Raw genomic sequence first — 14,379 nt, forward strand, 5'->3', positions numbered from 1 at the left:
TGATTTTTCCTATGACAAAATAAAACATTCCTAAACACTTTTTATGTTGAACACTCAATTTTGTTAGAAGTGAACACATTGCATGTTCAGTTTACCATGATTCAGGGTGGGGATTAATTTCTTTAGAGATTTGGGAGTAAAGGCATAAATGCAGCCCAATTTCAGCCAGGAGTACCAAAGGTTTTGTGCATCAAATATCTTGCTGTTTTACAGGGGCCAGAGGAATAAGATAAGCAGTTGTGAACTGCACTTACAGAATTAATTGTAACCTTAATTTTAGGGGATAGAACTACTATAAGAATAAAGTAAAAAACAACAAAAAACTCAAGAAAGCATAAAAATTTTATTAAGAAAATGTATAGGATTTAAAAGTTTCTAGAGCAACTTGTTTCTTCTGTGTTCTTTTCCCTTTATCTCAAACACAGCAAACACTCTAGAAGATGCATAAGCAGTAGCACTCTGGATTCTTTCCTGCAGAGTCAGTGAATCAGCAGAGCGTGGCAGGTAACTGTCTATGTGGCCTCCCCATTCTTTTGTTCCTTCTTCTTTTATCAGTAAAGGTTTTCCCAGTGACTGGCCAAACAATCGACAGACTTCCTGAGCTTTCCTCCGTGTGTTTCCAACAGCAGTAACACATACTTGACGGCTGAGAGATAGAAGCAGCAGCACAATAACAAGCAGGGCCAACTGATGTACAAGTGTTCCTGCCAAGCCTTTTTGTGCAACTGCATAGATGTTAAGGCACAGCACCTTCCCCCAGCTTCTGGGCCACAGCTTGGGCATTTGAGAGGAGAGTGTGGAGAAAATGTCAGCATCCTCATGAGTTCCAATCAAGCATTTGTAATACCTGTATGCTGCAGGCATCCCTGCTGTGTCATGCAAATGAAAAGTTCATCCCTTGCTCCAAGCATTGCAGTGGCCCAGCAGCCAGGCATACTAGCACCTGTTTAACCTCACTGGCCTGATTCCCTGATCTCCTGTGTACATACCTCTGACATACACTTTTGACACCTCCACAACCATTAATGGAGCAGCTAATTGAGCTTGCTTCTTGGACCAAGCATAGTTATTTTTTTTAAAGAAGAAACCCCAACCAAGATTAAACTTCCTTCTGCCCCCTCAAGTCAGTGGGAGAAGCCAGACTTTGAATAGTCAATGCTTAAAACATGTCAAGATCATGAGCTTCAGGGCAGCATATTTCGATGCTGAGGAAATGCCAGACCTGGTTCTTTCCAGAACATGTCAGCAGCTAAGAGTAATGGGAATTGGCAAGGGTACTTAGAATTATCAATCTCTGGTAAACTCTTCCACCTTCATGAATAAATACAAATTAAATCTACATGTGCTGATGGAACCAAAGCCAAATTCTGTTGACCTAGCATTCACAGAAGATTATACTTCCAGTGGAAATCAGTGGCAGAATATTTTTTATTACATTGTGCTTTTTCACCTAGCTCTATCTTCTGGGCTGAACAGCATTAATTTATAAGTTATACTTAAAACAAATGCTGAAATCTTTGAACATAAATTTTAATAAGTGTGAAGGAAACTATTTACTCCCATTTCAAACAGCATAAGTTAAGTACTTATGTTAACTGAGGCTGTAAAATTTGTGGTGTGTGAGAGAACTTACCGAAGGGTGTCTATGGCTTCTGGTGTATGGTAGAAATGAGGTGGACTGATGGTAACAGCGGTTCCTAACTTTTCAATGAGTAGATTGCAAACAGTCTGCATTTTTCCAAAATCACTGAATATAATACTGACCTGGGAGTAAACACAGACATCACATGAGTAACTTTTTCATTTTCCACTATCAATACTTGTATTTAAATCTGTATAAAGCCAGACATGTACAAGGTAACTAAACATACTAGTCCTGTATATCACTCCAACATTTATTTACTTAAAAGACTTTTACATAGCTCCAGAGACTATTATTAGGTTTGCAACAAAAGAAGTTCATTAAATGGTTTAAAACTGAGGATTAAGAAATCCCTTTTTGTGAGGAAGTATGGCATTCTTGGTATGTAGACAATCTGAAGAATGAACGTGCTCTTTGGGGCACATGACTAAATGCATCCTGGTTCTTCCCTTTTTAGATTACTAGATGTTAATTATGAAGAAGTGCAAGCAAAATGATGTGGAAAACAATGCACAGGAAGAAAAATTACATTTTAATTCCAAGCATTAGGTTCAAGAAACCTAAGATATGAGATTAAGCCTAGCCCAGTTCGGTGTAGAGGGGGCTCCAAATCCTGTGTTGTCTGAACAGACTCACTGCAGTGCCTACAGAGAACTGGGCACTTCAGTTCAGATACCTGGATTAAAAACAAATTAAACACCTAGCTGTTGCTGGCTTTGGCAATGAGAAGCATTAAATGCAGATCCATCAGGAATTCAGGTGATTTCCCAAATGCTACAAAGCAGACATCACTATCAGCCCTGGATCCAGAGCCCTACAACCTTCCTTGTGGGAAGTGCTGGCCAGGCAGCAGCTTTCCAGGCAGGAGCCAGCCCTTCTCTGTGGCAGACCACAGTTGCCAGGAGTGAAACAGCACTCAGGAACCAGAAATTCAGGGTCCCAAACTTTTTTTAGAAGAACTAAAGCCTCATCTTCACTTCCCAGTATAGTGCTCTCACCCCAAGTCAGGCTCAACTTCTCTCTTATCCCCGACTCCTTTCCTTTTGCATAGTAATACAGCTTCAATAGGCGGAGAAGCAAAAAACTGTAGTAAAGAAAATTCTACTGCCAAACCCTGTGACATACAATTGCCCTTGTGATTGCTGCAGTCCTGTGAAGGGATATGGCACAAAAATCCAAGTTATGGCATGTCAGCTGCACCGCAGCAGCTTTCTGTGTGCGTACCATAGATTCACCTTGTGGAAAACGAGACAATTCAAAGATGCTGAGTCTCTCAGTGAGAGAGAAGGGAGTTACTCCATATACAGGGTAAGATAAAAAGCAGTTATTGACAATTATCACAACGTAAATAATGTTCACATCTTGTTACCCTTGATAGCCTCTCGGTGTAGTACTTGAACCTCACCCTGCCTTGGATCCTTGCACTGGCTCAGTGGCTCTTCACAGAGCTGAGCCAAAGCTGAGCTTAGGGCCTTAGAAACTGAGCGGGATGAAGTGGCAGGGCACATCCATCTTCTGTGCTGACAAAGGGTCACGCCTATTGTTCAAAATTGCACCAAATGTGCATCTTCACCTCAGCTGCACATCCTTTATCTGCAACTTGGGGGTTCGATCACTTTCTGGAAGGTGCAGTATCAATTTGAACAGAGACTGAAGATGAGGCTACACCTAGATTTCTTTCTTCAGTAGGAGTTCTTGCCGTACATATAAAAAGCATATATCCCCTTATGATGTTTTGCCAGAAACATGTCATAGCTGTATTTTTGTGGAAATTTGAAAGTCTCACTATGAGGGGCTGTCATAGTGTTTTCCAGATTGCTATCAGCATTTCCAAGATTAGTTCACTCAAGGGGATGAAACAAAAGAATGACAAACAAAAGAACTTCGGGTCTTAAGTAGAGGATAAATTGCTCAGTCTGGGGCAGTTCTGGGTAGCCAGCAACTTAAAAAAGAAGCATTTATCAGATATGCTCAGGGGCAGAAAACAACTGAGCAATAGCTGAATTTTGCTGTTCCTGTGTCCCTAAAAAATCATGATTTTTCATTTAGAGGTAGATCTGATCAGTTCCATTTACAGAGAATACTTAAACATTAAAATGAAAAGAAGTGTTTCAACTTCATCGGTTATTACTGTGAGAAAGTAATATGAGGGTATGCAAAACTGTTACAGACATTTCAAGGCTTAGAGAAGGCTGAAAAGGACAAGAGACAAGTGTATCAAGAAATGTACAAAACCAACATAATCTTCATCCCATGAGAACGTCATGCAATAAACGAACTATTATGATTACGATATTATAGAGCTTTGTGATCTCATACACAACTTCATTCTTCTGCATATTTTCCTTTGTTATAGCATGAATTAAAATTTATCTCATTACAGTTGAAAGCCCATCTTGAGTTCTTCATTATACTTTAAAATGGCTATTTGCCTGAGAATTTCTTCAGTCTTCTAATAACTCTTACAGCAGACAAATGGTAAAAAGAGTTTATAGAATGAACTAACAGATGACTTTCAAGATTTTACATATAACACAGATATAATGGCAAACTCTTAACAGAGGAGTGGAAGTGAGTTTTAAATCCATTTATATTGCTAAAGTATGCAAACATGCTGGTCAATGGAACTGCACTGGTTTATGAAGCTGCACTAATGAAACAAGTATATACATAAAGGGAGAAGCAAGGAGAAACTAATCTCCACATAAAGAGTGACCACACTGCTACCTAAGCATACAGGACAGCCAAAACAACAACACTGTGGCTGGATTCTTCAAGTTCTGACACCTGGGTCCTAGGCAACCACACAACTTTTGAACAGCAATTACAGCTGGTCCAAGCTGCTTACAAATGAACACTAAATCCAAGTCATTAGCTTTCCATATAGAATCTTTGTTTTTTTTATAAAAACTAATAGCAGAAGACAGACAATTGGTTAAGTTACCACTTAAGACTGAAGTTGTAAGCCTAAGCTTGTCTGTAGCTTACATAGTAATTCAATATAGTTCTATTATTTTTTAAGTACAGGTTATCTAAAAAACATGACTATTTAAGCTCTCAAGATAGTAGGTGTCTACATGATGAAGTTAAACATGACACTGATTCACACCATTTAAGTATTTTAAGACTCATTTTAAAATCAAAATTTTGTTCTCCAAGCTCTCAATTATTTCTGCATTTATTGCTGTTATTTAGATGAGAATATGCCTTTAAGCAAGCAAACTAAGAAGGCTGAACCTGTTTAAGAGGACTGTAAACCACAGCTCTATAAAACAGCTATCATTTTATTGCAGGCTTCCAGGTTTACTTAGTAAGAATCTGTAAATTTGCTAGGTAGTGATACAAGTTTTATGCTCTAAAAAAATACATTGCCTGAACACACATAATTTCCCTCAGTGAAGGTTTCAAGCGCAGCATTTACTTCTTGTATGGCAAGAATGTGCAAAAATGTACTCCGTTTAGCAGTTACTGAAGTAAATGGCATTATTCCCATAATATCTGCCTTTCACAAATCACTTTTTACCTACAGAATTCCAAGCCAATTAGCTTTGCTTTACTTGGAGCAAGCTGATGGCAGAACTGTATAGAATAGACCAAAATCCAGGTGCTGTTCAACTGTGGTTTAAGCAGATCTAGATTAGGGCTGCCACACCACTGCTACTCCTATCCAGTCTTCTCCTTTGCATTGCCCTCCGTTCAAAGAGCTAAAATAATGAAAAAAATAAAAGCTAATCTGAGGTGAAAAAAAAAGAGTTATTAACAGGGGCAGGTTTCTGAACTGACCAACACCTTGCAAGAAGCAGAGGGCAGGAAGGGCAATGGGTGAAGGAGAGTGCAGAACTGTTGGTCTGCTTACACTGCCACAGAACAACAACTAGAAAGCCCCAGAACCAACCATGCCCATCTGCAGCATGATGTAACATTTAAAAAGCACACATTCATCTGAGAAGAAAACCATTCTTTCTATATTACAGTAGCAGAAAACAAGTTCTGCACACAACATGAGACTGCAGATGAACTCTGCTATAAACTGCAGTCCTTCAATAGTTTTTTTTGGCCTATACTGCCCTTATGTTCCTTGGTCTGAGGAAAGACAATCTGCAAATTTTCATCAGTCCTTGCTGCTCTTCTTATTCTTTTATTTTATTTTGATTTTTGGTTAGGTTGAATACATACCTCTGCTTCCATTTGGTAAGTATTTTCTACTCTACTAAAGTCTTCTGTTACAGTCATATCTTCTTCCTAAAACAAAGTAGAGAGATATAATCTTAAAGACAGAAATTAAGCATCTGTTGGAACTGTATGTACATGGTGTTCTGTAAAAGTTATGTTTTGGCATATTACTTATGACTTTGCAACAGGAATTTGGAATTTTCCATGCAAACATGTTCAGTTAAAAACTAGCTGGATGTTAAAGACTTCTTGACATTATTTAAAGTAAATTATACAGTAGCTCTATAATGTAATTTTGCTGCTATTGACTTGAAGAGAACTTAAAAGTGGTTGCTAGGTAGAAGCTGTGTATATTAATGTGTAACTGTAAAGTCACCTGGTGCAAAACCTGGAAGCTTCAATTGGTTTTAGGAAGTATGTGAGAAGTGCTTTTCAGGCCCCTATTTTAAGATCTTTTAACATTAGCAGCTTGTAGCAAGGTAATGTGAATAATGACTGAACACGATGGTAACCCTTAAAAAAGGCTGTTCCACCAGTGATAATTCTGCATCAACAGCAGCTACATTAGTCAACATAATGTCTGCCGAGAGCACTAGCAAATCCTGTAAGACTTATAAACAAGATACTGAACTCACTGAGATACAGAATAACTCCATTTACATCTGAATATCTGACGACTTGCTAGTGGTCTAACAATCACACTTCTTGCACTCAATTCGCTCTTCAGTAAACAGTTTGGATGAACAATTTATTTAAAACTACTATAAAACAACAAAAAGCACAGCTTACAGTGTAATTGTAAATGCAACTTTGCATTTAATATCCAGGAACCAGGGAAGCAGATACTAAGCCTTCCAATTACTGAAAAGTTTTACTTACTAAATTAATTCACATACGAAATATTTGCTTCAGCTTTGACATGTTTCAAAAGATGCTTTGAGTCAGAGTATTTCCTACAGAGGCTCAAATCTTCAAGTTTATCATGTTGTATGCAAGCATATGTTTATGTAAATGACATTAACCATGAAAAGCATTTTCCTTTAAAAATATTAAATGGAAATTACACCCATAATTACCATTGCACAGCACCCTACAAGAAACAAATTTTGAAATGTCAATTTTATGACTGATTGGCAGTGCTCAAATTCAAGCACAACACTCCTATTTTTGGATAGTCTCTTCTAGTAAGGGCAAGGATCATGGACAGACACTAAAAACTGCTTTTCTCCTTTTACATGGCTGGCTGCGGTTTTCTAAAGAGTGATCAAGACAGTCCAGCACCAACAGCTCATTTAATTTACAAAATGGGGCAAATCTTACTATTTATGATAGAATCCCATTACAATTGACACGAAAGATTTTTTTTTCTAGAGCTCTCACATATAGAAATAACCACTCAGAAAACACGCACTTCTACAACTTATATTTTACAGAAGTAACTACGCTGTAATGCAACTTATAGTAAACAAAGCAAACAATGCATTTGTTTTCCCCCGTCTCCACTCCTTAATCCTTTTTTTTTAAAAAAAGATCTTTTTCCTGCTGAGCGGATTCAAGTCTTGGAATTTGCCCTCCTAAGGTTCCTGTGTATTCAAGGACAGTGCCATCATGTGGCTCCAGGCGCTATTGCAAGATCAGTGCCATGGACTCAAAGATCATTTTGTAACATCTACTACAAAATTTCCCTCACGCCTAATTTTTATCCCATCAGTTTTGACTGTAGCAGTATGTGTTACTGAAGAAAAATGGACGAAATAATTGCCGAAGTCATAAGAAGTTGGCCTTCTGTGATACATTGTTCCCATTTGGCACTGTGCTCAGACAAAGATATGAAACAGACAGGTAGGGGATGGCAGAATTTTAAACTGGAATAAAAATTTAGACTCCATCAAAAGCTAAAGGTTTTTCATTCAGGATATTGTGACATCTAAAGGTTTTGGAACAGAGTGAGCAAAACTTCAAAATCTTTGTTTAACTGACAGTATGAATATGCATCCATAACTGTGACTCCTGAGTAACAGTTTTGAAACATGAAGAATATTGCACATATATCCAAGGATATATCCCAGTACAGACAAACTCTAACCCAGAGCCCACTGGATATAGTTTGTGAGCTGGTTTGTTTGTTTTGTTAAATAACACTATGACAAGTACAACAAATATTATCACTGTTATTTTTAAACAAGATGGCCAATGACAATTTTTAGATACAGTGATTAAAGAAAACAAGTCTCATCTCCACACCACTTCCGAAATAAATCATAGGTGGCAAATATAAAATCAGTTTGCTTCTAGAGAAAGAGAAAAAAATGTTATGTTTGAGCAGCTGGGCTGAGTAAGGGAGATTGGTCTCCCCATTGATTTTACTTTCCCTGCAGCCTTTGAAGCAGACTACACTCTGAAGTGCTGCATATACTTACAGCACACTATAAATAAATGCCACTATGTGAATCTATTTCTGATTAAAATCCTGTGTAAATGTATATGGAAATCAGGTGCTGCCCCCAGGCATCCTGACAAGCTGTGAATGCAAGCTCCTGCTGCTGCAAAGGTTATGCACTTCTGATCTCACAGACCTCCTATGACAGCAACAACAAGGGTTAAGGAAATTGTTGTGGGGATTAATTAAAAATAAATATATAGCATAGCCAGATGATTTCTAAAGAGGCCTTAGATAAGCTTGCAACAACTAGAACCATATGGAGATTGTGAAGAGAGATTAATTTTACAGTCGTCTAGAATGGTATTAACTTCAAGAGAAGTTAGTAAATGCAGTTAAGAACAAATTGCCAGCAGTGAGAGTTGTTAGCAGAAAAGCTGCAAGGCAAATAAAAGCTCCAGCAGTGGAGTGATTTAAAATTGGATGGAACAAAGCACTAAAAATTATACCGTGGGGAACTACTCTGAAAAAAAAAATAACTTCATGTTGTTTTTCTCAGAGTTCCCAAGAGTTAACACTTTGCTAACACCGACAAACCCACAACTTAAGCAGCATTTCACAGTCTCTCAAGTAAGTGAACATTTCCTTTCTGCAATGCACGACATCTCAGAAACAGAAAAAGATTAGTGTGAAATTATTATAACTATAATAAGACACCGAATGCTTTCACATTGTAAAAACAGCCCACTCTCCACCCAGGTTATACCACCACTGCTTGCCTGCTCACATTACATTTCTGAACCTGACACTATATACCCAAATAAAACCATTTGTTTGTCCAGGTCATACTTCAGTTTGCAATTATTCTTCCTAGCCTGCAGTGGTGCGTGCAGCCCCTCTAAAGCACATTCACCCATTTAACATCCTGTCTACTCCTCTCATGTACCAGTCACCACGTCTTGAATGCTCCACATGATGCCAATTCAGTCAGGCTCATATCAGAACTGGAAGTCAGTTTTCAGGTTCACTGTAGAGTAAATACTTGCCACTATCTTTTCTAATCTAGTCACACTTGGAAGAGCTATTTAATCACAGCTAGGATGAAAATATCCCATGATCTAATAGCTCACCATGGGAGTGTGTCCAAAGCTTACTGTAATCTGTACTAATAAAAAAGAATGCATGTTGACTTGTTTTGTCTTCTCCTGTTCCTCTCAGAATCCACCAGACTTTACACTCCTTTTAACTCACTTAATAGAAACAGAAGGCATTTCACCTGTAATTCTCCCTGGGACAGACACACACCCAGCTGTGCATTTGGGAAAAACACAGGGAGGAGGATTACGTATCTATCCCAGAGCAGCCTTCATGTCTTCTTGCCATCTAGTCCCAGAGCTGTAATATGAGCTTTTCCTAAATCAGGAGTCAAGGGTCTTCTTTATTGTCTTCTTTATTCCTGAATGGACACTTTATTTAGGTACTGCACCAGCATCACAGTTTTAAAAGAAAACAGTAAATCCCATTTTGTTGAGGAAAATAAAAGTCGGAGTAAACACCCATCTTCAAGCACATGCAGCATCTGAAGTGTGGGCATGCAACTTCACGGTGGGCATATTGTTTAGGCCAAGTAACTCACTCTCTTACTTTGCATTTACTAACACTGAATTGCACGGTAACATCATGCAGGATCAGGAAACCCTTATGCAATTCTTTTTACTCCATTGACTAATCTGGGGTTGATAGCAAACTCTGTCATCTCCTTTCTTCCCCAGCTCGTTTGTGAATACACTAAAAAGGCACAGACTTCCTGGGAAACTTCAACAGCAAATAACATTCAGAAGCAACCACTTATTCCATCAAAGATCAGCTATGTTCTGTTTTTAAGAGCCCTAGGTTGTTTTATGAAATCCAAAAACATCATCAGCACAATTGTTAGGACAAATATTACCCTTATGGAACATTTACCGTGTGGACAAAGCTTTAAAGGCAAGACTATGTATTTTCCATTGTTGTAAAATTACTTTCTGAGGCCAAAAAATTATTATGGTAAAGGAATCTTTTGAGTTCACAAGGGGCTTTTGTCGCTTCAGCTATCTTGATCACATCCCATGTTTTTTTCAAAACCACTCAAGTGGAAAAGGAGAGAGAGAGAGGAAAGAGCTCTCTGGGTATTTGTTGCTTAACTATAGGAATCACATAATTACCCTGACACACAAAGGTACAGTTAAAATTATGTTGCCATGGACCCCTTTAGTAGTTTCATCCACAAGCACGAGAGGATGCAGCATTACATGAACAGATCACAGAATCAATTAGATTGGAAAACACCTCTGAGATCGCCGAGTCCAACTTATGACCGACCACCACCATGTCAACTAGACCATGGCACTGAGCGCCACGTCCAGTCTTTCCTTAAACACCTCCAGGGATGATGCCTCCAACACCATGAGACAGCCGAAGAAGGACGGTTTTCGCGTGCAAAACATGCAGCCCGCTGGAGAGCCCGGGTAGCGACAATCCGTTTTTTCCGCTGCGGCTGGCAAAGCTGCGACCTTCCAAAGGCAGGCAGCCTTTCCCAGAAGAGCTCCCGCGGCTCCCGAGGCGGAGGGCCGAGAGCTCCAAACACCGTCCCTCCCCGGCTTTCCGCCGACACCGGAGCCTTAGCGGGCGCCTTTCCCTCGGGGCCGTCCTGGCGGGAAGGCACCGCATCCCGCCGGCTGCCGAGCGAGGTCGGGGAGGCCCCGAGGGTCGGAACCGCCCCTCCCGCTGTCCCCCTTCGCCTTCCCCCTGGGGCACCCCCCGCCCCCCCAGCGGCCCCGGGTGGCGGCGGCGCTGCTCACCGGGACGCCGTGCAGGCGGGCGGTGTGGGCGATGTAGTCCAGCCGGCGGGACACGCTGCACCGCGCCTCCCCGGCCGCCTCCTTGCGGCTGATGAGCCGCAGCGACACTTGCGCCCGGTCCGGGCGGACGCTCAGCTCCGCGCTGCCGCTCACATGCACCTCCCGCCCCGGCGGCACCGGAGGCGCAGCGCGGCCCAACAGGGCCGGGACCGAGGCCGGGACCGCGTCGAGCTCGGCGAAGACGCGGGCGGGGGGCGGTGCCGGCAGCGCCATGGCCATGGCGGCGGCGGCCCCTGCGGCCCTATGGCAACCCTGGGGCGCCACGTCACCGCCCGCCCACCACCGCCCCCGCGCCGGCCCCGAGCCAGCGGCTCCCGCCGGGATCGGCACTGAGGCCGAGGGCACGGAATCACGGAAACGATTAGGTTGGAAAAGACCTCTGAGACTGTCGAGTCTAGCCTATGACCGACCACCACCGTGTTAGCTATTCCATGGCACTGAGTGCCACGTCCGGTCTTTCCTTAAACACTTCCAAGGACGGTGTCTCCACCACCTCCGTGGGTAGACCATTCCAATGTCTAATTGCCCTTTCTGTGAAGAAATTCTTCCAAATGTCCAACATAAACCTCCCCTGGTGCAGCTTAAGATCCTCTCTTCTTGTCGTTGGTTGCTGAGAGGTCCCTCTGATGCTCGCCGAGGGGGTGCATGATCCGCTTGTCCTCCCAATTCCTTTTCTGCTTTCCAGACAGTCAGGCCCCAACTGACAGTCAGTGTTGTTCCCACCCAGATGCAAGTTTTGGCATTTCTCCTTGCTGAATTTCATGAGATGTCTCTCAGCTCAGTTCCCCGGCCAGTCTGAGAGACTATGAAATGAGTAACTCAGTGACCAGCTCTGTACGTCTGGTCTCATTTGTATGAGGATTTTTGGGAAGGACTGTGAATATGACATTACTGTTTACATTTGTGTTACATCGTGTTTTGGTTACCTGAAATCTGCAGTCTAGCACAGAGGCTGGAATGATACTGAATGTTTATACAAGGTCTTGAAGCCTTCAGAATTCCCATTGCAAAATGTTGGAAAGTCTGTGTTACATGATACAGATAAATATTGCTATACTCTCATAGATAAAAACATGACATGTAAAGACATCATGACCTGATTTTACAAATCAGATAAAGATTCCTTGGAGATATCAGGGAAGGGAAATATTGAGGGAATTGAAGCTGTGTCTTTCTTCGCCCTCATTAATCCACTTGGTGCAGTGTGTGCTTCATGTACCATCATTAGGGAGCTTCTGTACAAACTTCCTTTCCCATCATTAATATCATATCTGCCTTAAGAGGTATCAGTGACTTCTTCACGCTTCATGACTTTTGGAGTCTTTTGCCTTTGAATTTGGTCTCCAAATTTGCTGAACACTTAAAGCTTCAGATGAAATGGATTGAACCTGTTAGGTATTCATTACCTCTTGAGATGACACTCCATGTTTCTCAGCAGGAACAACAAGAAGTAGAGAAAATTTTGAGTGTAACTGACTTTGATCAAAGTTATTTGACAAGACAAGGAAGAAGCTTGTAACAGAATCCAGTAATATTGGTGCCTAGTCATTTAACATAAATCGAGAGCTTACAGGAATGAATTCTGGGCACTGCTGACTTTCAGAAATGAAGTACAAAATGGAAAATGAGTACAGAGGAAATCATAATTGTATATTCCTCAGAAATAAACAGGGAGTTTTCAAAATGCTTTTGAAAGTAGTCTGTCACAGGGGCACTTAATTTTTTTTTGATTCTTTGTTTAGCCCAGATGTTTGTAGAGGATTTACTTAAATATGTAACAGTATCAATAGACAACCTCTAACTATTGAATGGTTCTTATCAAGAAATCATCAATAAAGCTTTTAAAGAATTGTTGGATAATATAATGTAGCCAAATTGTTCACTCTCCATTTTTTTTAATGTTCAAGGCTATTCTGATTTAACTGTTGATTAAAAGTAATTTGCCTTTTCATGAAAGACAGACTGTATCAAACAGAATCTGTTGAAGTGTTTACACTCATATGTAAATATGCAATGAAATCTCATAGGTGTTTTGCACTTCGTAATTCAATGCTGTTTGATCTTTAACTTTCTGTGTGTTAGCAGTGAAGTGGTACATTGCTTATGACTTTTAGAAATAGAGCTGTATTTGTTTATTGAGGTAAGATTTTTGAGGTTTGGAATGTGTGTGATGAGGAAATCTCTTTTAAAAGCTGCTGCCAAATGCTTTTTTTGTGAAAGGACAATTTGCAGAATCGATGGTGACTGATGTCTTTCTGCTGTCATGTGTCTTGGATGCTGACTCAATGTACTGCAAAACATTTGGTGAAGGAAGGCCCTATGCCATACCTGTGTACTACCTGGTTATTCCTTACAAGGTTTTTATGAAAAAAAAATTGGTCACTCACTTTTTACATGACATTGACAATCACTCTGTAGGGGCGAATAAGTATCCCCTGTAAGCCAGATTTGTTACCTTTTCAGAACCATATGAGACTCAAAATTGAGAAGGTTAGGTCCAGATTTCTGGAATTCCTTGGAGGACTAAATTCACTGTATATGTTACCACTTTCTCCTTCATATCCCTCCTCAGAAAAGGTTTTAGGTAGAAACCCTAACTCTGTTCCCTATGAAAAGTTAAGCCTAGTATTAAAGACTTGGAATAGTGCTCAGACTATATTCAATGGTGCAGTTTGGAGTGAAAACCTGTAGAGTGATAATACCAGTGTTAACTGCCCAATAATAATTTTCCTGTATGTTTTTTCTATATGTTTTTAGAGGCAGTTTCTCTGGCAGACTCTTGGCACAGCAGCGTGGTTGCTCCCTAGTACAAATGCTTGTTACAGCAGCTACCTGCCACTGGGGCACCTTGGTCAGGCAGCCTACTGACCATTCCTCTATCTGCATCTGCCAGTGGGTGGAAGAGCTGGAACTATGACTCCTGATATCATTTTTGGTTAGTGGAGAAGATTTCCCAAGGGTTTGAAGTAGAAGTAGAGTGCCATGTGACTTGGGAGTGAATAACTAAACACACAAAGTAGATCCCTTAGTAACTGAGATTTAAAGAAAGGATATATCAATAATTTTGCAGGAATGTCTAGTTTTAGAATGGCCACCATGATTGCAACAGCAACTGGGTTAGTGAAAATCTAAGTTATACAGCAGGAGAAAAGCCAAATAACAGTACAAAGATCAGCCAAGAGAAAATGTTCACAGGAAAAGTTGCCTATAAAAATGCTTTTGAAGGGCTCTGGAGGCTTTTTATTAGTAAAAAATGGCAAAGTGCCAGAAAGAGAAAATGGAAC

General features: G+C 40.6%; 1 protein-coding gene across 1 annotated transcript; it reads right to left on the reverse strand.

Annotated features, from left to right (window-relative positions):
• Positions 1 to 324: 324 nt before the first annotated feature.
• Positions 325 to 11,323, reverse strand: IRAK1BP1 (interleukin 1 receptor associated kinase 1 binding protein 1). Its single transcript, XM_064650088.1, has 4 exons — positions 11,036 to 11,323; positions 5,819 to 5,884; positions 1,634 to 1,764; positions 325 to 646 (listed from the first exon to the last, which is right to left on the reverse strand). Exons 1-4 carry the CDS (start codon positions 11,312 to 11,314, stop codon positions 376 to 378), a joined length of 747 nt encoding a protein of 248 aa, XP_064506158.1. The 5' UTR covers positions 11,315 to 11,323; the 3' UTR covers positions 325 to 375.
• Positions 11,324 to 14,379: the final 3,056 nt, after the last annotated feature.

Source organism: Pseudopipra pipra, chromosome 3 (assembly GCF_036250125.1).
Source record: "Pseudopipra pipra isolate bDixPip1 chromosome 3, bDixPip1.hap1, whole genome shotgun sequence".
Lineage (NCBI taxonomy): Eukaryota > Metazoa > Chordata > Aves > Passeriformes > Pipridae > Pseudopipra > Pseudopipra pipra.

Excerpts from the sequence above, each read along its gene's own strand:
- IRAK1BP1 (XM_064650088.1), bottom strand. The coding sequence starts at position 11,314 with ATGGCCATGGCGCTGCCGGCACCGCCCCCCGCCCGCGTCTTCGCCGAG. Across the intron at positions 1,765-5,818 it reads CTTACCAAATGGAAGCAGAG|GTCAGTATTATATTCAGTGA; the intron begins GTATGTATTCAA and ends GTTTACTCCCAG. Across the intron at positions 647-1,633 it reads GAAGCCATAGACACCCTTCG|CCGTCAAGTATGTGTTACTG; the intron begins GTAAGTTCTCTC and ends TCTATCTCTCAG.